The sequence below is a fragment of the Saimiri boliviensis genome, chromosome 19 (assembly GCF_048565385.1).
Source record: "Saimiri boliviensis isolate mSaiBol1 chromosome 19, mSaiBol1.pri, whole genome shotgun sequence".
NCBI lineage: Eukaryota > Metazoa > Chordata > Mammalia > Primates > Cebidae > Saimiri > Saimiri boliviensis.
In genome coordinates, this window is record NC_133467.1 from 13,447,221 (window position 1) to 13,469,448 (window position 22,228).

At 45.3% G+C, this 22,228-nt stretch overlaps 2 protein-coding genes and 1 long non-coding RNA gene across 6 annotated transcripts in view; 2 read left to right on the plus strand and 1 right to left on the minus strand.

Moving 5' to 3' along the window:
* Positions 1 to 12,854, plus strand: part of LOC141582286 (uncharacterized) — a 32,774-nt gene extending 19,920 nt beyond the window's left edge. The window contains exons 2-4 of one of the 2 annotated variants that reach the window (XR_012515123.1): positions 9,796 to 9,960; positions 11,272 to 11,375; positions 12,594 to 12,854. This is a non-coding gene — a long non-coding RNA (uncharacterized LOC141582286). The remainder of the gene's footprint in view (positions 1 to 9,795; positions 9,961 to 11,271; positions 11,376 to 12,593) is intronic. The other variant, XR_012515122.1, reaches the window with a different exon arrangement.
* LOC120360132 (transcription elongation factor A protein-like 8) lies at positions 677 to 5,762 on the plus strand. Its single transcript, XM_074390151.1, has one exon. The coding sequence runs from the start codon at positions 2,362 to 2,364 to the stop codon at positions 2,731 to 2,733; it is 372 nt and encodes a 123-aa protein (XP_074246252.1). The 5' UTR covers positions 677 to 2,361; the 3' UTR covers positions 2,734 to 5,762.
* LOC101045764 (major histocompatibility complex class I-related gene protein) lies at positions 5,817 to 21,771 on the minus strand. 3 transcript variants are annotated; one of them, XM_074390148.1, is made up of 6 exons: positions 21,684 to 21,771; positions 13,803 to 14,063; positions 12,848 to 13,123; positions 9,517 to 9,697; positions 7,944 to 8,048; positions 5,817 to 6,731 (listed from the first exon to the last, which is right to left on the minus strand). In XM_074390148.1, exons 1-6 carry the CDS (start codon positions 21,736 to 21,738, stop codon positions 6,608 to 6,610), a joined length of 1,002 nt encoding a protein of 333 aa, XP_074246249.1. In that variant the 5' UTR covers positions 21,739 to 21,771; the 3' UTR covers positions 5,817 to 6,607. The 3 variants fall into 3 exon arrangements, with proteins under 3 accessions (XP_074246249.1, XP_010334368.3, XP_074246250.1); XM_010336066.3 differs by having other exon boundaries at positions 6,597 to 6,731; positions 9,422 to 9,697; XM_074390149.1 differs by lacking the exon at positions 21,684 to 21,771 and having other exon boundaries at positions 6,597 to 6,731; positions 9,422 to 9,697; positions 13,883 to 14,015.
* Between the last annotated feature and the right edge of the window lie 457 nt (positions 21,772 to 22,228).

Genomic DNA, 22,228 nt, shown 5'->3' on the forward strand with positions numbered 1-22,228 from the left:
CTCAGAATGTGGCCTTCTTTGGAAATAGGGTTGCTGCTGATGTAATTTGGGGAGGTGAGGTCTTCCTGCAGTAGGGTGGACTCCTAATCCAGTATGACTAATGGTCTCATGAAGAAAGAAAATTTGGGCACAAAGCCATGCATGCAGGGAGAACACCAAATGAAGACTAGAGTGACGCAGCCAGAAGGCAAGGAACAACCAGAAGCTAGGAGGGAGGCTGCAGCCGATTCCCCCCCAGTCCCTTTAGAGGGAGCATGGCTCTGCCACACTTCATCTCGCACATCTGGCCTCCAGAACTGTGAGACAATAAATTTTGGTTTTTCCAAGTCACCCAGTTTTTGTGGTCCTTTTTTTTTTTTTTTTTTGAGATGGAGTCTCACTCTGTTGCCCAGGCTGGAGTGCAGTGGAGTGATTTTGGCTCACTGCAACCTCCGCCTGATTCTTCTGCAGTAGCTTCCAGAGTAGCTGGGACTACAGGTGCACACCACCACGCTTGGCTGATTGTGGTATTTTTAGTAGAGATGGTGTTGTATTAGAGTGAGTAAAGAAAATTAACATTAAGATAAAAGTAGGCCAAATTGCTTATACAGCGAGTGCTCGATTTACGACCATGATTGGATCCGACAGACTGGTCGTAACACAATTTGATCGTAAGTTGAGTAGGCTTTATGTACAGTACTGTGAAATGATGTTATAAAAATCTTTAAGTCATATTTTATCATAATTTTCTTTCATTGTTATATATCATAATTTTCTTTGTTCATTTTATGCCATTTGTATCATCTCTACACCATTTTGTTTCTTATTTTTACATTCGTCAGGTTTAAGTAAAACACTGCATTATCAGTACAACTGGTTTAATATTTGCAAAACATACAAAATTACAAAATACCGGTGTAAAAAATACCATAGGAAACATTTTCCCAATTGCAAAACATATCAAAATATATAAACATGTACGAAACATTTTATTGGCCGCTGGTGCTTGGCTGCGGATCGTTGATGTCGTCATCTGAGGCAGCAGTTGGGGTTACCGGAGTTGGTTTTTTCATAAACATGGTGAGCTTTGTCTGAATGGTATGTTTCTTTTTTTCTTCATAAATTTTATGATACGGACGAAACACATCACGTGCCATCCATTCAGTCCTTGCAAATCGTTCGATGTTTGGGTCCATTGCTTCGAAATGTATAAGAAGTTTATTCAGTAAAGATAAACCGTCTGATAATCCCTTAGTGGTGAACTTTCTTTCTGGCTCCTCCTCTTCTTTCTCTGCTTCTCTTCTTTCTTCTTCCACCACTCTTTCTTCTTCCAGTTCGATTAGCTCTTCATTTGTAAGTTCATCAACATTGAAAATCTGTTCTGCTAGATATCCCTCATCTGTAACTAATTCATCCAGACTATCAACAAACGTACGTGCTCCTTCCTCATCCGCACTCGCTGCTTCTCCAGTCACTCAAACACTATGCACTTGGAATCTTTTCTTGAATCTCTGGAACCAGCCAGTGCTTGCTACAAATTCTTGACTATAATCTTCTCCAGCACGCTCCTTCAGAGTCTGAAACAGACTTCTCGCCTTCATCTGCACAGTAAAAAGACTTAATGGCGTCCATTTTTGAATTTGATCTTCCATCCAAATATATAGCAATTTCTCCATTTCGTGGATGGGCCCGCTTCATTGCTTTGTTATAACTGTTGATCGCTTGGGTGCAGAACCTTTCACAGCTTCACGAATTCTTTCTTTATCTTTCAAAATCGTCGACACAGTCGAGTGTGATAACTTCGTATCATGTGCGATCACATTCACTTTCTTTCCTCCTTCGTACTGCCTAATTACCTTCATTTTCGTGTCCAGATCGATGGCCTTTCTTTCCTTCTTGGCAGGCTGAGGCGTAGACAAAGACAATTTCCTCTTGGTACACATCTTGGGACGGGTTTGATGAAAAATATCCAAGACACAAAACACAAATTGCTGTACCGAGTCTGGGATAACAGTTGAAATGGTGCACGTGGAGATGGGAGTGCTGCCGGAAGCTGGTCCGCACTGTCATATGCCCAGCTGGGCAACGTTTGCGCTGCCAGATGCGGAGCAGTCGTGGCTAGTGATTGTGGTTGTAAAGTCGAATGGTTGTAAGTTGCATAGGTCGTAAGTTGATCAATACCTGTAGTCCAGGGCCTGTTTCCTGTAGCAGGTCCCTATTGCTGGAGAAGCAGAAACGTGCCCAAGATCCTTTCAGGATATTTGGTTTTTTTGGGCGTGACACAAATCGAGGTGAGGGAAGAGAGGAAGATCCCCTGAATCCCTGCAGGATTACTTTATTCAAAAACGAAATAAAACACAAAAGTCTTGGGAAGAAAATGACATGCTAAAGGCCGAGGAATACCGCCCTCTGGAAGATGTACCACAGGAGGCAGAAGAAAATCCTCAACCTTCTGAAGAAAGTGTAAGCCAGGAAGCAGAAGGAAACCCCAGAGGAGGGCCGACTCAGCCTGGCCAGGGATTTAAAGAGAACACACCCGTTAGGCATTTGGACCCTGAAGAAATGGTAAGAGGAGTAGATGAGCTTGAAAGGCTTAGGGAAGAGATAAGAAGAGTGAGAAACAAGTTTGTGATGATGCATTGGAAGCAAAGACATTCACACAGCCGTCCTTATCCTGTGTGCTTTAGGCCTGGAATTCATTTTTGCCTAATATTAAAATCTGGCCCCAGCTTTCTTTCTGTTAGCATTTTTTGATGTATCTTTGACCTCCATCTTACTTTTAATCATCTGATGAAACTTTGTTTTAGGTAGTTTCCTTAGTGCCAGCATCTCAATGGATTTTGGATTTTGACCCATTTTCCAGGTCTATTTTTCAATTAGAAACTTTCACATATTTGCATGGAAATATATTCATTCCAAATTGTAAAGTAAAGCATAACAGATTATGGCAAAGCAGCATATTTAATATCAGCTCACATATGTAGGATAAAATTCCAAACTTTGTGTGTGTGTGTGTGTGTGTATGCATACATCCATATAACATATATCAAAAACTTAACCTTAAGTTTATTTCTGTGTGGTGTGAAGCTTTATTGGTTTTCTTTTTTTTCTTTTTGCTTATATGTATTTTTTAATGAACATGTGTCTCACACAAAAAGAATTAAGGTTTTTTTTTTTTTTACAAGTAAGAGTCAATCAGATAATTTGCAACCAGCTTATGAGGGCAATGGGGGCCCCTAAATTCTTGATGATAAAAGAAATGTAAACCTCACGTTACCTCTTGATCTCTTAGCCAGAGGAATAAACTGGCAATTATTACAGGAAAAAAAAAAGTATGCCAAATTGTAGGGTTTTTATTGCTGGTGGCCATGGAGGACTTAGTTTTTTTTGGGGTAGCCCGGGGAGTTTGTTACTATATTTTATGTAGTTTGGGTTATTTTGGGGTTATGTGTCCCAGTGTCTGGCCACCCCACCCCAAATGATGGCTATTTTAGTTTATAGAGGGTATGAAGTTTTCCCGGAGTTAACTTAACTTTGTACTGGTTAGAAAACTTTGTTTTGAAATTTGTTGTTATGCACTGGAAGGGGTGCAGGGCCGGGAGTTTGATGATCCTATTTGTGCTGGTTTTTTTGGGGCCTTTCGGTGACTACCTGGGTTTTTTTGTTTTTATGATGTAGTCAATTTTGGTAAGTGCTGAATTTAAATTTTGTTTGTTTTAGTATTGGTTTCAGTAATGTTTTTGTAGCTAAGTTTTGTAAAGAGGAGACAGCTAGGTTGATGGGCCTGTTTTTGGTTTGGGCCAGGCGAGCAGGTGGAAGGGGCCAAGTGAATGTGTATGATTTTCCGCTCCTATGACACAAAGAGCGGTAGTAAGTGTTGTAAAGATTTCATGCCGCTTGGGCATGGTCCTTTTTAGATATATTTTGGCATTTAGAGGCCTAGGGAATGTGGGGAAATGGCAGAAGAGGTGAACAAAGAGGTTTACCAGGTGTGAATTTTGAATTCAGTACGTTTTTAAGAGAGTGTAGAGGTTTTGTTAATCAGTCTTTATTAAACCTTGGCAGCTGGCTTTTTAGCAGTCGGGATGGTGTTAATATGCTGACCTGTGTTGAGCACTTGGGCAACACCCATAATAACACTGAATCTTTGTTTTGACAAAAGAGACAATTACTTTTTTTTTTTTTTTTTTTTACCTTAAACGGGCCAAGAGGGCTGGTAGTTTTTTATTTAAGGTTTGATTCCTTAAGACAGAGAAAAAACTACACCCAAGTTGTCGGGGGCAGAATTTTCTCTTGGACATGAAAAAGAGGAAGAAGGAGGCCTTAATGATAGAATAAGAAGAAGAAAAGGAAAGACAACAGAGTTATTTTTAGGGGTGTAAACTTAATTAGAGTTTTTTTGAAGTTAATGGTTATGTAGCCAATGGAGAATATTATTTACTTTAAGAGTAATAGGTCTAACCCACTGTATATTAGCTAGTAACTGCTTTAGGAAACTAGACGACTTCCAGTAAACACAGTACTACATGAGAGATAGACGGACAAAGGGTGGGTGTCCCTTGAGGGAGACTAGTTTGATGCTTGTCTGGCCACACTCCCAGAGAGATGTTTTAGAGTGTTTTGGCTAAGGTGTACCCATATAAACCCTGGGCCTGGTTACCGAAAGGGTGAATCACCGTTATGTCTTATGATGTCCCCGTGGAACCACGGGTGAAGGCCCTCACAAGCCCTGTAGCCTGCTGGCTGTGGGACTACACATATACACTTTTACTTTCACACTTACACAGAGGTTATGGAACACAACCCAAAACTGAATTACCCAAGCCTCCAGTGACATCTTACAGTAGGCTTGTCTAGTGAGAGATGAACGACCACGTTTGGTCTCCTGACCTAGGCTTTTGATGGACCAGTCCCCTGATGTCCAGAACTGACTGACCTCCGGAGCTTCCCGAGACCCTGATGAATTTTGGGTGAATGTCAGCCGAATAGTTGCCCTTCCGCTACGGGCCAAAACTTTGGGGCCCTGGAACGTTTTAGGGGGTGCCTCCCCCAGAGATTCCCGAGGCTGGAGCAGCCACCCGGGTGAGACTCTGAGAGGGCTTCTGTCTGGTGATGGATGAAAAATCTCGTTTGGGTCTCCAAATGTTGTATTAGAGCAAGCAAAGAAAATTGGCATCAAAGTAAAAGTCTGCCCAATTGCAGGGTTTTTATTGCCAGTGGCCACGGAGGACTTATGTCTCTCCAACCCGTGGCCCCACACTTAGTGAAAGCAAGGTATTTAAGCTGCAAAACTACATCCTTGTGGGGGCTATGCAAGCAAGCAGATTGTACAGAAGCCAAGGTCAGCGGTTGGTTGCAAGGGGCAATAGTGGAAACTTTTTTAACTTTACAAAATAACATTTTTGAGAATTACAATAACAGTTCTGAGAACTACATGTTTTAGGGTTTTTATTCTAAGATGACAGTGCCTAAATCACTATAAGATGGCGGTACTTAGGCCCTGTCTTAACGCCTATCTCAGTGGGACTTCACCATATTGGCCAGGCTGGTCTTGAACTCCTGACTTTGTGATCCACCCACCTCGGCCTCCCAAAGTCCTGGGATTACAGGAATGAGCCACCATGCCCGGCCTTTGTGTTACTTTTAAATGACTGCCCTTGGAAACCAGTACAAAGTGGGATAGGGAAATGATAGAGAGCATGACATTGTGACATGTTGCATCTTTCCCAAAACAGCCACAATGATATCTCCCTTCTACATGCTCTTTTTGAGATGGAGTCTCACTCTGTTGCCAGGCTGGAGTGCAGTGGAGCCATCTTGGCTCCCTGCAACCTACAATCTCCACCTCCTGGGTTCAAGCAATTCTCCTTCCTCAGCCTCCTGAGTGGCTGGGACTACTGGTACCCGGTGCCACGCCTGGCTAATTTTTTGTATTATTAGGAGAGACAGGGTTTCACCCAGTTCAACTCACTGGTGTCAAACTCCTGAGCTCAGGCAAACCACCTGCCTCGGCCTCCCAAAGTGCTGGGATTACAGCCATGAGCCGCTGTGCCCGGCCCTATGTGCTCTTCTTACAATGTAACTCTGACAATCTTCCTATCTAGTGTTGGGATCTATAGATCCTCTTTTTGAACCTGAGCAGGATTTTACGACTTCCTTGTCCAATGAGATTATCATAAAAATGATACCTTGTGACTTCCTAGGTTACATTATATAAATGCTACACACTTTGGCTGTGGTCTCTTGGGATCCTCACTCTGAGGGAAGCTAGCTGCCATGTAAGCAGTGACTGCCCTGAGGCCACCACGTTGTGAGGAAGCCCAGCTAACCCATACAGAGAGATCACATGGAGAGTTTCTGAGGCTACATGGAGGGGATGTCGGAGATGCCTGGCCACCACCCCTGGCTGCCCCATTTCTGTTGCAGCCACTACTTGCCTCCAACTCCACGAGAAGCCAGAACTGCCTTCCCAAGCCCGACCCAAATCCCTGACCCATAGAAACTGTGAAAGAAAAGAAAATGGATATTGTTTTAAATCAATAGGTTTGGGGTTTTGTTACACAGTCTGTGGGGTTTGGGGCAACCAAACCCATACCACTCGTGTATGTTGTGAGTGTGGTCAGGAGCTTCAAGCACTGGACTTGAGTCTATGGGAGACAGAGGATAACATGGCTCTCAGGGGAAGGAGAACTGGAAAAGAAGAATCTGCAGTCATCGATCTGGTGTTGGAAAGTAGACGGCTCCATTTTGCTCTGAAAGGAAAGAGGTTTTGAGTCAGATTACAAGAATGTTTCCTCACAGCTCAAAAATAAAGTATGCAGTGTTCAGCAAGATCTGAGAAACAGGCACTGACAGTTTTAGCCTGCTTTGTCAAGATTCTCTTAGTACTTGACAAACTTTAGCTCAAATTTGTAAACTCTGTAAGATAAAAAGCAGGAATTCACAAGCTCACAGTCTGTCTAATTCTTGAAAGAGGGATGGCATTTTAAAAAAAATTGTTTCACTAGCTATCATTTATTGAATTAGGATTCGTGCTGTGCTTTATAAAGAAAACATTAACGACCTGTTAACCCCTGAGTTGATTTTCCAATAAAGTGGTTGGTTTTACTTTAATCTAATGACACACTTTTGTACAGTTATCAACTGAATTGGGGTTGAGGTCTATGTTTTATGAAACATGTTTTAGGAAAACCAAGCTTCTGGTCCACTTTGGGTTTAAAGCATGATTCAGGTCTCCTCAGTACTATCCTCTGATCAATCTGAGTAACTAGTGAAGCCAGAGGCAAGGCTCTATTGTAAGCTCTATGACAACAGGCATCATGCCTGTCTTCTTCATTGTTATATCCCAGCAACCAGTGCAGTGCCTGGAGCACAGCAGCTTCTTCATGTATACGCAGTGAATGAATTTATGTTATTCCACGTTATCAAGAGCCTACACATCTCCTACTTCTCCTCCCCTTTTCCTTACTCTAAGTCCCATTCTCTGAAGGTCTCTACTCTTACCCATTTCGTGTTTTGAAAAATGAATTTAGAAGCAAAAGAACGTTCATTTGCTTGGGGAAAGAATGGTGGTCAAAATGGAAAATGATGGAAGTCTTGAAACGAAGGACATTGTCTCAGAGTCAACAGTAATTAATAATACAAAGATGGTTTGGAAAAAGACAAATCAAGATCCCCATATCTTCTCTGACCCAACTTCTAGGGGGACAGTTTCCCTGGACAGATGTTGTACTATTTTGTTGATGTCACGCATCACCTATGAAAAGAGACCGCTCCCCCACAAGCACCATCCATGCTACGTGTCCTCTACGTGGTGTGAGGGTTGTCCCGGGTCCTTCTGTGATCCCATTGTGAGAGCCAAGCCATCTCTGAATGGAGCTCGAAGCAGCAGGTGCAGAAAATAAGACTCTGGAGAGACGCAGGAGAGTCCGAAGCCCCCTGGTCCCCTTCCACGTGCCTCTCACCTCGGGGCCTTCTTCTCCAGACTAGAACACCAACTCCAGCCAGCACAATGACAAGGACAATGGACCCAGAGACAGCTTCGATCACGAGAGGGATAGTTTCTGATTCTGAAAGCAAGCAAACGAGGATAAATACACAAGTCTCCTTTCCCTTCTGTATTAACTTTCCAGGACTTTTGTCCCTGTGATCATTAGGAAACCCAACACAATTTTCCTTATCATTGCTTCTCACTCATCAATCTGACTACTAATGGAATATGTGCTTGTGTTTTCTTGCGTTTAACTTTTTTTTTTTTTTTTTTTTTTTTTGAGACAGGGTCTCACTCTGTCATCCAGGCAGAAGTGCGGTGGTGCCATTATAGCTCACTGCAGCCTCGACCTCCTGGGCTCAAGCGATCCACCCACCTTAACCTCCTGAGTAGCTGGGACTATAGGCACATCCAATCATGCCCAGCTAATTTTTGTCTTGTTTGTAAAGATGAGATCTCAGTATGCTGCCCAGGCTGGTCTTGAAATCCTGGACTCAAGCAATCTACCCACCTCAGCCTCCCTAAGTCCTAAGCGCTGGCATTACCGGCAGGAGCCACTGCACTTGGCTTATGTTTAATTTTTTTTTTTTTTTTTTTAGATGGGAGTCTCACTCCCGTCATGCAGACTGGTATGCAGTAGCACAATCTCTGCTCACTGCAACCTCCACCTCCCAGTTTCAAGTGATTCTCCTTCTTCCCAAGTAGCTGGAATTACAGGCATAAGCCACCATGCCTGGCTAATTTTTTTTTTTTCGTATTTTTAGTAGAGACGGGGTTTCACCATATTGGACATGCTGGTCTCAAACTCCTAACCTCAGATGATTGGCCCACCTCAGCCTCCCAAAGTGCTAGGATTACAGGTGTGAGCCACCACGGCCCAGCCTTTTTTAGGGGGAGATGGAGTCTCACTCTGTTGCCCAGGCTGTAGCACAGTGACATGACCCTGGCTCACTGCAATCTCTGCCTCCCAGGTTCAAGCAGTTCTTGTGCCTCAGCCTCCTGGGGAGCTGGGATTACAGGAACACACCACCATGCCCAGCTAATTTTTTTTGTATTTTAGTAGAGTCGGGATTTCACCATGTTGGCCAGGATGGTCTCAAATTCCTGACCTCAAGTGATCCGCCTGCCTCGGCCTCCCAAAGTGCTGGGATTATGGGCGTGAGCCACCATGCCTGGCTGTGTTTAATTTTTAAATCTTTAATTTATAATGCAGTAAATAGCAATAGATATAACCCACATCGACAAAAGCTCTTTGGGGGTCCTCAATAATTTTTTAATAGTATTAAGGAGTCCTGGTTCCAAAAAGGGTGAGAATGACTTATTTAAAAGCCCCATTCTAAGGCACACTGGGTGAGGCAGTGATCTATCCTCCCCTCCCTGGCAGGGAGCATGGCTTCCTGCCACCCATCTCTCCAGGCTCTCTCCCCAGACAGCCACAATCCCCATCCTTACCCTGGGGGACCTGAAGAACCATGTGGACACCGCAGTGCTCCACATGACAGGAGTAAAGGTCGCCGCTCTGAGGATCAAGTTCAACTGACGCCCACCTTTGATAGGTTCCATCCCCACTGGGAAGAATGTCTCCATAATCCATTTCTTGGACAATTTCTTCCCCGTTTTTCATCCATGTCATGTAAATTTCTGGGGGGTAAAAGCCATGAGCTTTGCAGAAGAGAGTTGTAACCCCTGGAAAAGTTTCTTTGCGATTTATGCTGACCAATGGGGGCTCTAGGAAGAAGAAGCTAAAGTTAAATTAAAGACTTACTCTACTGGGCATGTAATATTATAACCTGGCAACTGGCTTTTACAATTTTTCTTTATTGCAGAAAACTTCTAAAGCTAAGAATGACCCAGAACTCAGGTTCATCAACAACAGACATATTTATGCATACTTCCCACAATGGCAATGCTCCAAATAGTGAAGAATGCGGAGTTCGGCCATGCTCCATCCTCTACGGGAGGAAAGCCATCACGCTTTGAAGGTTTGGAAAGTATGCTGGGTTGTTTACTATTAACCTTTGAAATGCCTTTATGTGTCAAGGAAAACTGACCCACAAAACATATAAGTGACTGTTCTCTATAAGTAAGTCAGCAAGGGATTGGCGATGAGAACTCTTTGTTTTCAGTGCACGTAAATAACACAGCCATCTCTACTCAGTTTTGACTTGGAATTGCCTCGTGTACTCAGGCTGGCATTTTGATGACTACCATCAGGCACAAACATATGTAACAGATCATGACATGATTGTACCTTCAAAGAAACTGATATCATAAAAGGGCTCCAACAGTGACACCAAAGAAGTATCCATGTATGATTTTGCTTCCTTGTGACGCCTCTGTTAATTTTCCATTCAGTCCTGTCCTTAATGTTTCTTGCTGAAACTGGGTCATGTGGCCATACCGAAACCAAACGAACTGTCTGGAGGGACTGCTTCCCGCTCATCTCTGACCCCCACCTTATCACTGGCCAGCCCAAAACAGAGAAGAGCCTTCACTCCAACAACACTTTCGTTGTCTCTTTACCGAGGCATGACATTTGGAAGTAGAAAAAGGCTTTCTAACATTAAAAGTAAAATAAATGCTACTAGGAGAGATTGTGCTTTTTGACAGGACCTGTAAGAAATTAATCCAAGATCCTTTTTTTTTTTTTTTTTGGGGACAGAGTTTTGCTTTTGTTGCCCAGGCTGGAGTGCAATGGCACGATCTTGACTCACTGCAACCTCTGCCTCCTGGGTTCAAGTGATTCTCCTGCCTCAGCCTCCCAAATAGCTGGGATTATAAGCATGTGCCACCACACCTGGCTAATTTTGTATTCTTAGTAGAGACAGGGTTTCACCATGTTGGTCAGGCTGGTCTCAAACTTTCAACCTCAGGTGATTCACCCGGCTTGGCCTCCCAAAGTGCTGGGATTACAGGCTGAGCCACCATGTCTGACCCTGAGATCCTTTCATAGGAGTGTGTGTGTGTGTGTGTGTGTGTGTGTGCGCGTGTGTGTGTATGTGTGTGTTTTAGGACTGTGTTTTGACCCAAAGGTTGAGAATCCATTAGGACACTGAAGGTAGATAGAGGCCTGGAGAGAGTAGATAGACTCAAGTCAGACTTCCTATACTCTCCCACACACATTGTATCTAGGAGTTTCCTGTAGCATGATACAGACATGATTCATTTTGAATAATAAGATCATACTTGAAAAGTTCTGTATGAACTAAAAGTTGATCAACTGAATCATATCTTTAAGGTACCAGAGGAGCTCTTTACTGAAAGGAATCTTATCATTAATACTTTTTTTTTTTTTAAAATAGGGTCTCACAGGGCGCGGTGGCTCATGCCTGTATTCCTAGTACTTTGGGAGGCCGAAGCAGATGGATCACGAGGTCAGGAGTTCAAGACCAGCCCAACCAACATGGTGAGACCCTGTCTCTACTAAAAATTTAAAAAAAGGGCCGGGCGCGGTGGCTCAAGCCTGTAATCCCAGCACTTTGGGAGGCCGAGGCGGGTGGATCACAAGGTTGAGAGATCACCATCCTGGTCAACATGGTGAAACCCCGTCTCTACTAAAAATACAAAAAATTAGCTGGGCATGGTGGTGCGTGCCTGTAATCCCAGCTACTCAGGAGGCTGGGGCAGGAGAATTGCTTGAACCCAGGAGGCGGAGGTTGCAGTGAGCCGAGATCGCGCCATTGCACTCCAGCCTGGGTAACAAGAGCGAAACTCCGTCTCAAAAAAAAATAAATAAATAAATAAAATAAAAAAAAAGATAATAATTAGCCGGGCATGGTGGTGCATGCCACTCAGGAGGCTGAGGCAGGAAAACTGCTTGAACCTGGGAGGCAGAGGTTGTAGTGAGCCAAGATCGTGCCACTACACTCCAGCTTGGTGACAGAGTGAGACTCTGTCTCAATAAACAAACAAATAAATAAATAGGGTCTCACTCTGTCACCCAGGCTGATCATGATCATGGCTCACTGCAGCCTTGACCTTCCAGGCTCAAGAGATCCTCCACCCTCAGCCTCCTGACTACAGGCATGTACCACCATGGTCAGCTAATTTTTTTTAAACAGAGACAGGGTCTCAGTCTCATAATGTCACCCAGGCCAGTCTTAAACTCTTGGCCTCAGGTAATCCTCTTGCCTCAGCCTCCCAAAGTGCTAAGATTACAGGCGTGAGCCACAGTGCCCAGCCTCATTAATCCTTTAGTAAAGCAGAGACCCGCACTCTGTTTATCCTGGTAAATCCAGATTTTCACTCCTGCTGGTGGTATGTGAGCCCTTCATTAACTAAACAGTTTGTAAGAATTGTTCCACCTCCTAAAGAATTTCCAAGCTTATCATTGAAGGACTGGAAGAATTTGCCTCAATGGATCCCCAATAACAAGGTGCCCCACCTCTCTGTGTGCACATGTGGGCATGTACACACAGGCACACAAACACATACACACACACACACACACACCAGGCCACTCAGAACAAGAACCCTCCTATGAACTCAGGCTTCCTGAAAAAAACCGTTTTTTAAAAGCACAGTGCTTTTCCTAGTATGTCAAACCACCTCTGTTCAACATTTTCTTATTCTTTTTCTACTTTTTCTTCTTACTAATTTTTTTTTTTTTTTTTTTCTGAGACAGAGTCTCACTCTGTCGCTAGGCTGGAGTGCAGTGGCGTGATCTCCACTCTGTCAAGACAAGGAAGACTGCCAAATCTTGTCAAGATGCCGCTCAAAAGTAAGGAGGGAAAGTTTTCGAGGGGGCTCTAGCCATGAGATCACAATAGGCCAACCAAAGAGATGGCTTTAGGATAGGGTGGATGTAACCTAGATTGGAGTTGTGTACAGAAACAGTCGTTCAGGCAGTGCGGAGCGAGGCCGTCTCTCTCTCTGTACCTGTTCTTTGTAGGGTGTCTTTTCCATACTCCAGGAATCTCTTTAGCCAGGCAATACATTCTTCTTCCAGCCAATTCTTTTGATATTGCAACTCATGCTGATTGGCCTCCCAGGCCCGCTTGATGGTGTGAGCCACATTATCAACAGCCAGCCAGGACAGGGTGTCTTTATCAAAGATCATGAAATCCTGTCCGTCATATGCATACTGGAGAAATCCTGTGGTGCTTCCATCCTCCATCAGCTCACAGCCAATCATTCTCTGGTAAGTGTGAGACCCTGAAACACACATGCAAACCTAGTGGTTCACACAGGGATAGAGGTGGGCTCTCAGGTGCTGGGGCGGAGCATGGCTGGAAGCATCCTCTGGTCTACAGACCTATTGTGGCACCGCTCAGTCCCCAGGAGGTCCCTCTTATGGAAGCCCACCTGACAGCAGGTATCTGTGATGTACCTACTGCCTGTCCAAGGGGCATGATAATTCCTGCCTCAGGGAGTTGTCCTGTAATGGGAATGACGGATACAGTTTGTGGCTATTCTGAGTGCAGTGGAGGAGGGAGAGAGTTGCAGGAGCCAGAAATACCCCTGGGTAAGTTAATGTCGTTCGTTATGCACAAGCAAGCGAGTCACTAGGCCTGGCTACCGGGAAGTGAGACACGAAATGGGCAAATTTAGAATGGGAAAGGAGATGCATGTCAGAAGCCGGAGTGGAAATGGGAGGCGGATACGGCTACAGAGATGGGGAAGAGTGGGTGTGGCAAATGACAGAGCGCTCCTGCGGGAGACGGGGGCAGTCCGGAAGACGCACAGGCAGAGGGGGGGGCCCTGAACTCCACCAACCCGATTCCCAGGCTTTGCCAGAAGCCACAGCAGGTGCAAGTCAGCAGCGCTCACGGGAGGTCAGCCCGGGGGCCTCTGCGGGGCGGGGCCGAAGCGTCCATCTCTGCCGCCTGCACACCTGAGTGATTGTAGTGCCTCTGCAGGCGATTCAGTTCCACCTTGAACATCTGCTGCCAGCCCCTCAGCAGCTGAGTGTACCTCTCCCAGTGATCAGGCGCGAGGTTCTCTGCCATCCATGGGGCCCGCGGCTCCTTCTGCCGAGTGATGCTGTCGTATGTGGTGATAGGGTGCGAGTCCACATACCCAACCGAAATAAATTCAGGGACCCCATGGCCGGGATCTGAAACGCCCAGGCGAAAATATCTCAGAGAGTGCGTCCCTGGGAAGGAAGCGAAGAAGGAAGACATGTAGGGTCTCAGACAATGCAGATCCTTCAGCCGCATCCACTGAGCCCCACACGAGTGCTCCCTGCTCAGCTGCACCCAGGCCTCCAGGCCCCAGCTGCTGTTTCCTCTTACAGAACCACAGAACCAAAGAACCAAGGGCCTGGACGGGACTGTAGAGCTCCAGCCCAGCGACTTAGAGCCTTCTTGTTCAGGTTTGCAAATGCAGGGTGGAATTTTACAGGTAATCTCAACTCATAGACAAAATATAGAATGCTGCTGTGGTTGGAGAGGGAAGAGGGAAGATTACTCACTGGGGACACAGGGAGAGCTGTCTCTGCAGGAGCCCTCAAGAACTCTGAAGGTCTGAAAACCCTGATAATGCAGCCCGCTTCTTTTACCAAAGAAGCCTTTGGTGAAAAAATGAGGACCCCTCACTACCTCTCTGTGTGCACGTGTGGGTGTATACACACAGGCACACAAACACATGCACACACGCACCAGGTCACTCACAACAAGAACCCTCCTATGAACTTAGCCTTCCTGAAAAAAGTTTTTTTAAAGCACAGTGATTTTTCTATTATGTCCAACCACCTCTGTTAAACAATTTTCTTGTTCTTTTTCTACTTTTTCTTCTTACTACTTTTTTTTTGTTCTGAGACGGAGCCTCACTCCGTTGCTAGGCTGGAGTGCAGCGACACGATCTCAGCTCACTGCATGCAACCTTCACCTCCCGGGTTCAAGGGATTCTCCTGCCTCAGCCTCCTGAGTAGCCAGGACTACAGGCATGTGCCACCATGCCCAGCTAATTTTTGTATTTTTAGTAGAGACGGGGTTTCACCATGTTGGTTGGCCAGGATGGTCTTGATCTCTTGACCTCATGATCTGCCCGCCTCGCCCTCCCAAAGTGCTGAGATTACAGACGTGAGTCACTGCGCCCAGCACTAAATATTGTTATAAGGATTGTAATAAGGGTTAAAAGTAAACCAAAAGGAAACAAAACTGGCTCGCTCTTCTGCTCCCACACCAAACTTCTCTCACCTGTCCGAGAAGCTTAGGGCCTGATGGAGACAGACAAAGTGGTTTCAAAAGGTAGCATGATGGGTGGTGCTATGAGATCCAAGCTGGCGTGGGCCCTCAGGAGAGACTTCCAGAGAAGGTGATGTTCTAGGGAGATATCAGGGACAGGTGGGAGGAGCAGAGTGGACACCACGTGTGCAAGCTGGAAGCATGACAAGGCAGGGCGTGTGTGGAACCAGATGGCTGGGGATGGCTGGAGCACAGCGTCAGGTGTCACGGGGAGAGGTGATGCCTGGGGGGCGGAGCCCAGGCTGAGAAGGCCACGCACCCCATGCCATGCCCGAAAGCTGGCAAATAGAAGGCATGCAGCTGCGATGCCTTTCTTCGCCTACTCTGCCTGCCGGTGTCTGAAGACGCCCATGTCCAAGCCTTTTGTCCTATTATCTCCTGCCGATCTGACCCATCTACGTCCTTCCCAGTCCTCAAAGCGCATCTCCAAAATCATTCCCAGGACCATCCTGATATTTCACGGCCGAGTCGAGATGACAGATGGAGGCCCACATACCAGAGATCCAGATATTTAAAAGGAATAAATCAACCTAACAAACTGTGAAATATGTTTTATCCCCCCACCTTGAGAGATGAATAGCCCTTTGTGTGGCTTCGAAGTCCAAGTTCAAATGAAAAGATCTCACACTGTGTGAAGTTCTGGGCCTGAACGTGGTGGCACAGAGAAAGCTGGTGTCTCCCTCCAGTCCCCAGCCCTCAGCCTGAGACTCTTCTTTTCTTCCCGTTTCTTGCTCCATCCAGCACTGCCAAGGCCCTCCCACAATTCAACACAACCAAACCGGTCTTAGGCCAGGTGCAATGGCTACTTGTAAGTTCTAACTTATGTTCCCTTTAACCTGTACTTTTACGCATCGGGACATTCTTACAAAAGCCTGTGAAAATCACTGGATTGTAAAATAATTGATAACGTGTTTTCACATATTCATCCATGGGTGCAATTCTTATCTATTTAGTGTCTACTATGTACAAGGAACTAGAGGCCATGTTAGGAAGAGAAGAACAAATCAGATACCAGCTCTTTCTTCCAGGAACTTACAGTATTATTGGGGAGCTAAAGCACATAACAAAAAGATGCAATGCCACCACACACGGCAACAAGCAGCGAGTGCCCTGGAAGAGTACCAACGAAGTGCTCCAGCCACTCGGAGAAGACAGACTGGCCCCACGAGAAGGGATCCACTGGGAAATGTTCCAAGGAGAAGGTGGCAGATCAGATGGGCCTTCAACAAGGCATAAAGCAGCATCTTAACACAGTCATCACAACTGCATTTATTTATTGAGCAATTACTTTGTGTTACGTACCATTCTAAGCCCTTGATAAACATGGGTTTCACTTATTCTTCTAACAAACTTTTGAGGTAGGTCTTACAATTCCATTCCACAGACAGAAAATAGGTGCAGAGATATTAATTGCCCAAGATCATCTTCAGAATCCACAAGTGCAGGAACCAGGAATCACACTGTGATGTCTCTGCGGGAAGCTCCTCTACCTTAGACTACCCAACCCTACCTAGTGTAAGGGAAGTTTCCCAGGCCACGAAGTCTCAGGCTTCTGGCCCCTGGATTATCACTGCTCTCTCCTGCCCTCTTGTGTCAAGGATGACTCACTGCCTCTGATTTCCCAGTCCCTGGGGCCGCAGGCTCCAGGTGTCCCCAAACTTTTTACACAGGGGGCCAGTTCACTGTCCCTCAGACCGCTGGAGGGCCGCCACATACTGTGCTCCTCTCACTGACCACCAATGAAAGAGGTGCCCCTTCCTGAAGTGCAGCGGGGGGCCGCATGCAGCCACGGGCCGTCGTTTGGGGACGCCTGCTCCAGACCTTCCTACATACAGGTGGCAGTGAGTCCTGATTGGATAACCAGCTCAACACAGTCCGATTATTTGTTGGCTCTCTCAAGTAGCGTAATGCCTTAATAAAGTCAAAATGATTATGATTCCTTGGAATGACTCTTTGGAATTTCGAGCATCATGGGAATGAGGGGGAGAAGTAGGTGGCAATATTTTTAGTTAAGAGCACCGTCATGTTCATGGATGGTTCTATGTGCAGCAAGAACCGTTAGTCCCCTGTCCTAATGACTTGTCTAACTACAGGAACTTACTGAAAGCACAAAAGTGCTGAATGTGACAAGTTTGGCTTGTGAGCTACTTTTCTGAGGCTACCCTTTTGAAGGTTGCCAGTGTCTCACTTCATATAGGTTTATTCTTTTTTTTTGGGGATGGAGTTTCACTCTTGTTACCCAGGCTGGAGTGCAAGGGCGCAATCTCAGCTCACCACAACCTCTTCCTCCTGGGTTCAAGCAATTCTCCTGCCTCAGCCTCTTGAATAGATGGGACTGCAGGCATGTGCCACAATGCCTGGCCAATTTTGTATTTTTAGTAGAGACAGGGTTTCTCCATGTTGGCCAGGCTGGTCTGAAACTCCAGACCTCAGGTGATCTGCCCACCTTGGCCTCCCAAAGCGCTGAGATTACAGGCGTGAGCCATCGCACCTGGCCAAAAAAATGAATGAATGAGCTCTGGTGTCTTTTTTCCTTCAGTACACTCCCTATACAATGATAACTACGTGTCTCATGTTTCCCAGAAGAATCCCAACTTTATAAATTTTATTCTTTTAAAATGATCTTTTGAAGTTATAGCAAAATGTGACTTAATATGCATACTCTTGATAGATTTTCACCAATCAATTAAAATTCAGACATCAAAAAAACATACTTTGTCATTTGTGTCAATTTGGGTTCCCTAAACTAAGTGTTCAAAGAGTCATGTGTTTGATCTTTAACTTAGGCTACTTCCCTGTAGTTCTCGGCAGTACTGTGAGGTAAGAGGATTGAGGTCAAGTGAGAATAGACAGCTATTTCAACTAGTCAAAAGAACAATCTACAAATTCATTGAATTTCTCAAATTTAGATAGATTCAACACCAATTAAGAGGAGGGCCTTGGCTGGGTGCGGTGGTTCATGCCTTTGGGAGGCCAAGGCAGGAGGATCATGAGGTCAGAAGTTCAAGACCAGCCTGGCCAACATGCCAAAACCCCATTTCTACTAAAAATACAAAAATTAGCTGGGCATGGTGGCAGGTGCCTATAATCGCAGCTACTCGGGAGGCTGAGGCAGGAGAATCACCTGAATCCGGGAGGCGAAAGTTGCCATGAGCTGAGATCGTGCCATTGCACTCCAGTCTGGAAAACAAGAGCAAGACTCCACCTCAAGAAAAAAAATGAAGAAGAAGAAGAAGGCCTCAGTGGAGTGAAACATTGTCTTGGAGAAATTTCTATGGCATGTACCTTGGCAACAGCTCCATGGAAACAGACCGAAGTCTAATAAAGTCTTTAGAAAACGCCCATATTTTCTTATGTAAACTCTTTGAACTCAAGGTCACTTCTAAGCAGATAATATGCACGTATGTTTTTTAACACTAGCCCAGTTGGCAGCTTAGGGAACCTATCTATCATCAGGCCTCGTCTGTGAAGGACTCCACCATTCATGAAGTAGATTGATACAGCAGATTGAGACAGCCATAAAAGTTGGAGTAATATCAAGAGACTGACCTTGATTATGTCAAGATGAAACATACAAATCACATATGGCTATGCATGAGAAATCTCGTGCTGGCCCCCCGTTTGATGACACCTACCCATATCACCAATTCAGTTTCACACAGGCTGAAATGAAGAACAAGATGAGTTGTAAAAGCATGAAACACCTTTTTAACACAAATCCTGCAACTACAGTAAGCCACAGATTTTCATTTGCAATCATTATTACTGCCCAAGCTCTCTATGGCTCCCAGTCAAATAACTGTGATTTCTTAGGGACATTACCTCCGAACATAAATTCACCCAGGAAGTATTTACTAGTGTCTGTTGGGCACTAGATAGTGCCAGGGAAATAAGAAAAAATGAAGACATCTCTTTCTGTCTTTAAGGAGTGTCTCAAAGGGAAGATTTTTGTAAATGGAAAATTATAGAACTGTGAACAGGAGCTATGGGAGCACAAAGGAAGGAGGAGTCAACTGCAGGCTATGGAGTCAATGAAAGCAACACATTGGAAGTGATATTGGAGTTACGTTGACATTTCCTGGAGTAATGACGCACAGCACTGCAGAATCTCCTCTCTGTGTTTCCCCATCTATTAATGGTATATTGCAGCCATTCAGGGCTTGTACTAGGTATAAACATCAAGTACTCCCAAGTATTTATTCATCATCTCATATCCTTTCCCTGCCAATGTCCCTCAAAGCCCAGGAATGTTCAGTTAGGGTCCTAGCAGGAAACAGCCTTCAGCCCAGATGGTCACATGAGGAGACCTTAATGAGGACTCCTTGCAGAGATATGGTCAAGGTTAAGGGAACAAACAAAAATGATGGGCACCGGCAGGGTAACAACTATGGGAAGCCATCATCACCCCTAGGGCTTAAGAGATAAGAATAGCAAATAGTGCCGGGCGCAGTGGCTCAAGCCTGTAATCCCAGCACTTTGGGAGGCCGAGGCGGGTGGATCACGAGGTCGAGAGATCGAGACCATCCTGGTCAACATGGTGAAACCCCGTCTCTACTAAAAATACAAAAAATTAGCTGGGCATGGTGGCACGTGCCTGTAATCCCAGCTACTCAGGAGGCTGAGGCAGGAGAATTGCCTGAGCCCAGGAGGTGGAGGTTGCGGTGAGCCGAGATCGTGCCATTGCACTCCAGCCTGGGTAACAAGAGCGAAACTCCGTCTCAAAAAAAAAAAAAGAATAGCAAATAGTATTACTGAAGCCCAATGGGAGCTAGAACCATGAAGAAGGGGTTATTCAGGAAAGACCACCTCACAGAAGCACACAGCTACTGCCAGAAACATTATAGAAGGAGGGGAAAGCGTAAGAAGGACATTTCCCAGCCTCTCTTTCTGCCGTGCCCTCTGACCTCTCCCCCTTCAGCGTCTCCCATTGTGTAACCCAAGCAGAAATCAGCTTGCAAGAGAGTCTAGGTGGTGCAGTCCAGCAGTCAGCCTCAACGACACAAGACAGAACAGAGACGGATGCAGTCTGAGGAGTCAAAAGGAGAACAACCAGCGCCAAGTGACCTTCCCTGGCCTTTGTAACTTACTTGTCCTATTTCCTATCCCCCCAATAATCAAAGTGACAAGTCTTGACACCCACAGGCACAGTGACATTGTGAAACAGCCCCGGACAGAGGGCCGGAAGACCTACAGTCTCCTTCAGGCTGCTCCTTATGTGAGCCTGGTCACTCTCCAGGCCTAGAGAAAAAGCCAGGGCTCATCTTTCAATGGGGATATTTCCCTCACCTACCACAGTCACTGAGATTGCCAAGGGGATAATATGTTTAAGGAATTTTATTCCATATTATTGGAGAGTTCTTTGAGAATCACATGCAGGTAATAGATAGGTTTTTTACTTCCAAAATTATCACGCTTTGCCTCCGTCCTCTGTTCCTCTTTCATCTTCTGCCTCTCACCCTCAGCCCCAATCTTTCCCATAGATGGTGAGACTTTCTGGATTAAATTTTCATGGAAGCAGAGACTATGTCTATTTGTTCACTGCCATATCCCCCAAAGTGCCTGGTACATAGTAGCCCATCAATCAATATTTGAACAATTAATACATGGATGATTTTTAAATTTGTATTTGTATAAATGTATGATGTAACCTGCAATTTTGTTATATGCATAGATGGTCAAGTTGGGGCTTTAAACTATCTATCATCCAAGTAACATACATTGTACCCATTAAGTAATTTCTCATCATCCACCCCTCTCACCCTTCTGAATCTCCACTGTCACTCATTCCACTCTCTTCCTGCATGGATGATTTGAAAGAGCTCCTTCCTCTCCTGTCCGTCTACGGTGGTGGCCAAGCCTACATTCTGGACACACTAACAGTCCTCAGCCCAGAGAGCATGTGCCTAGAGCAGAGAAGCCTGGCGGTTCTAGCCCATGGGCCCTTACGCCTATTAGAGGCAACAGAAGGCATTTGCTTCCCCAGTGACAGGAGCTCCTAAAACAATGAAAAACCCTCCCTTCTACTTGATTAATACTTCTCACAGCCCGTAAACAAGCCCAGAGCCATGGTTTTATCTTTCTTGGCTCTTTTGTTACAGGTAGGGCTTGTGTTGAGTAGAGAAAACTAAATAAACCTGAACAATAGCTCTGCTTCACTGTTAATGCCCCTGAAGCTCTGACGTCCTCAAGCAACTCTGGAGGTTAGAGAAGAGGAGAAACAAAAGTAAAAGAAAAAATCTGAGCAGAAAAGAAGGGGGACCATACTCAGAGGGAAAGTGAGGAAGTTCCGGAGTCTACTTTCTAGAATGGCTCCCACTGCCTCAGAAGGTGGTGACATCAAAGTCCTACAAATATGAACTGGAAAACTGTTCAGGTAGTCCATTGCTCCTGGAGTCTTGATGTAAGACATACAGTTTTTTTTGCCCCTGGCTTCTACATTTTCCACCACAAGTTTTAGGAAGAAAGGCTGTTCCTTCTAGGCTGCCTCGACTCTAGAGTTAGGGGAGAAGAGAATGTGGGGTACTCACGGGCATCGCTCTGCTTGGCCGTTAGTACAATGATGAGAGGTAACAGGAACACCATCAGTTTCCCTGTAGTCCTTCTCTTTCTGGGTTCTTTTACCCAAAACTGGCAGGTCCCTTCCGTGAACCCCTTGGGTGATTTAGTGACGGAGTGACACACAGGGCCTTCTTCCAATGAGCACAGAGGAAAATATGTAGTGTCACCAGCTGCTAGGTAAAAAAAAAAAAGATGAAAGCTCTGAGCACTCTCTTGGTAACTTTTAACCCTTTGCTGGTTTCAGACACTGTTTACTTCTTTCGGTTATCTGTCTTCACCCTCTTCCCAACTTTTAAATATTTATGGAGCACAGTCATGTTCAAGACACAGAGAAACAAAGATTAATCATATCTGGTCAACCAGGGAGCTCAAGTTATTGCCTCTGTTCCCTGGAGCTTCGATTTTTGCTTAAGGGTCAATAAGAGTCACACGATTCCCAGGGCTTCGAACTCCCTGCTCTGGCTCCCTGTGATGCTGTAGTCTCTGCTTCTGAGATAGCAGGTGTCACTCAGAT

Bases quoted from the DNA above. Each gene is read 5' to 3' on its own strand.
- LOC120360132 (XM_074390151.1), top strand. From the start codon at position 2,362: ATGCTAAAGGCCGAGGAATACCGCCCTCTGGAAGATGTACCACAGGAG.
- LOC101045764 (XM_010336066.3), bottom strand. From the start codon at position 21,738: ATGGTGTTCCTGTTACCTCTCATCATTGTACTAACGGCCAAGCAGAGC. The intron at 13,124-13,802 runs GTGTGCAGGCGG...TGTGTGTTTCAG, and splicing joins GAGGCACTACAATCACTCAG to GGTCTCACACTTACCAGAGA. The intron at 8,049-9,421 runs GTAAGGATGGGG...GCTTGCTTTCAG, and splicing joins GGTTCTTCAGGTCCCCCAGG to AATCAGAAACTATCCCTCTC.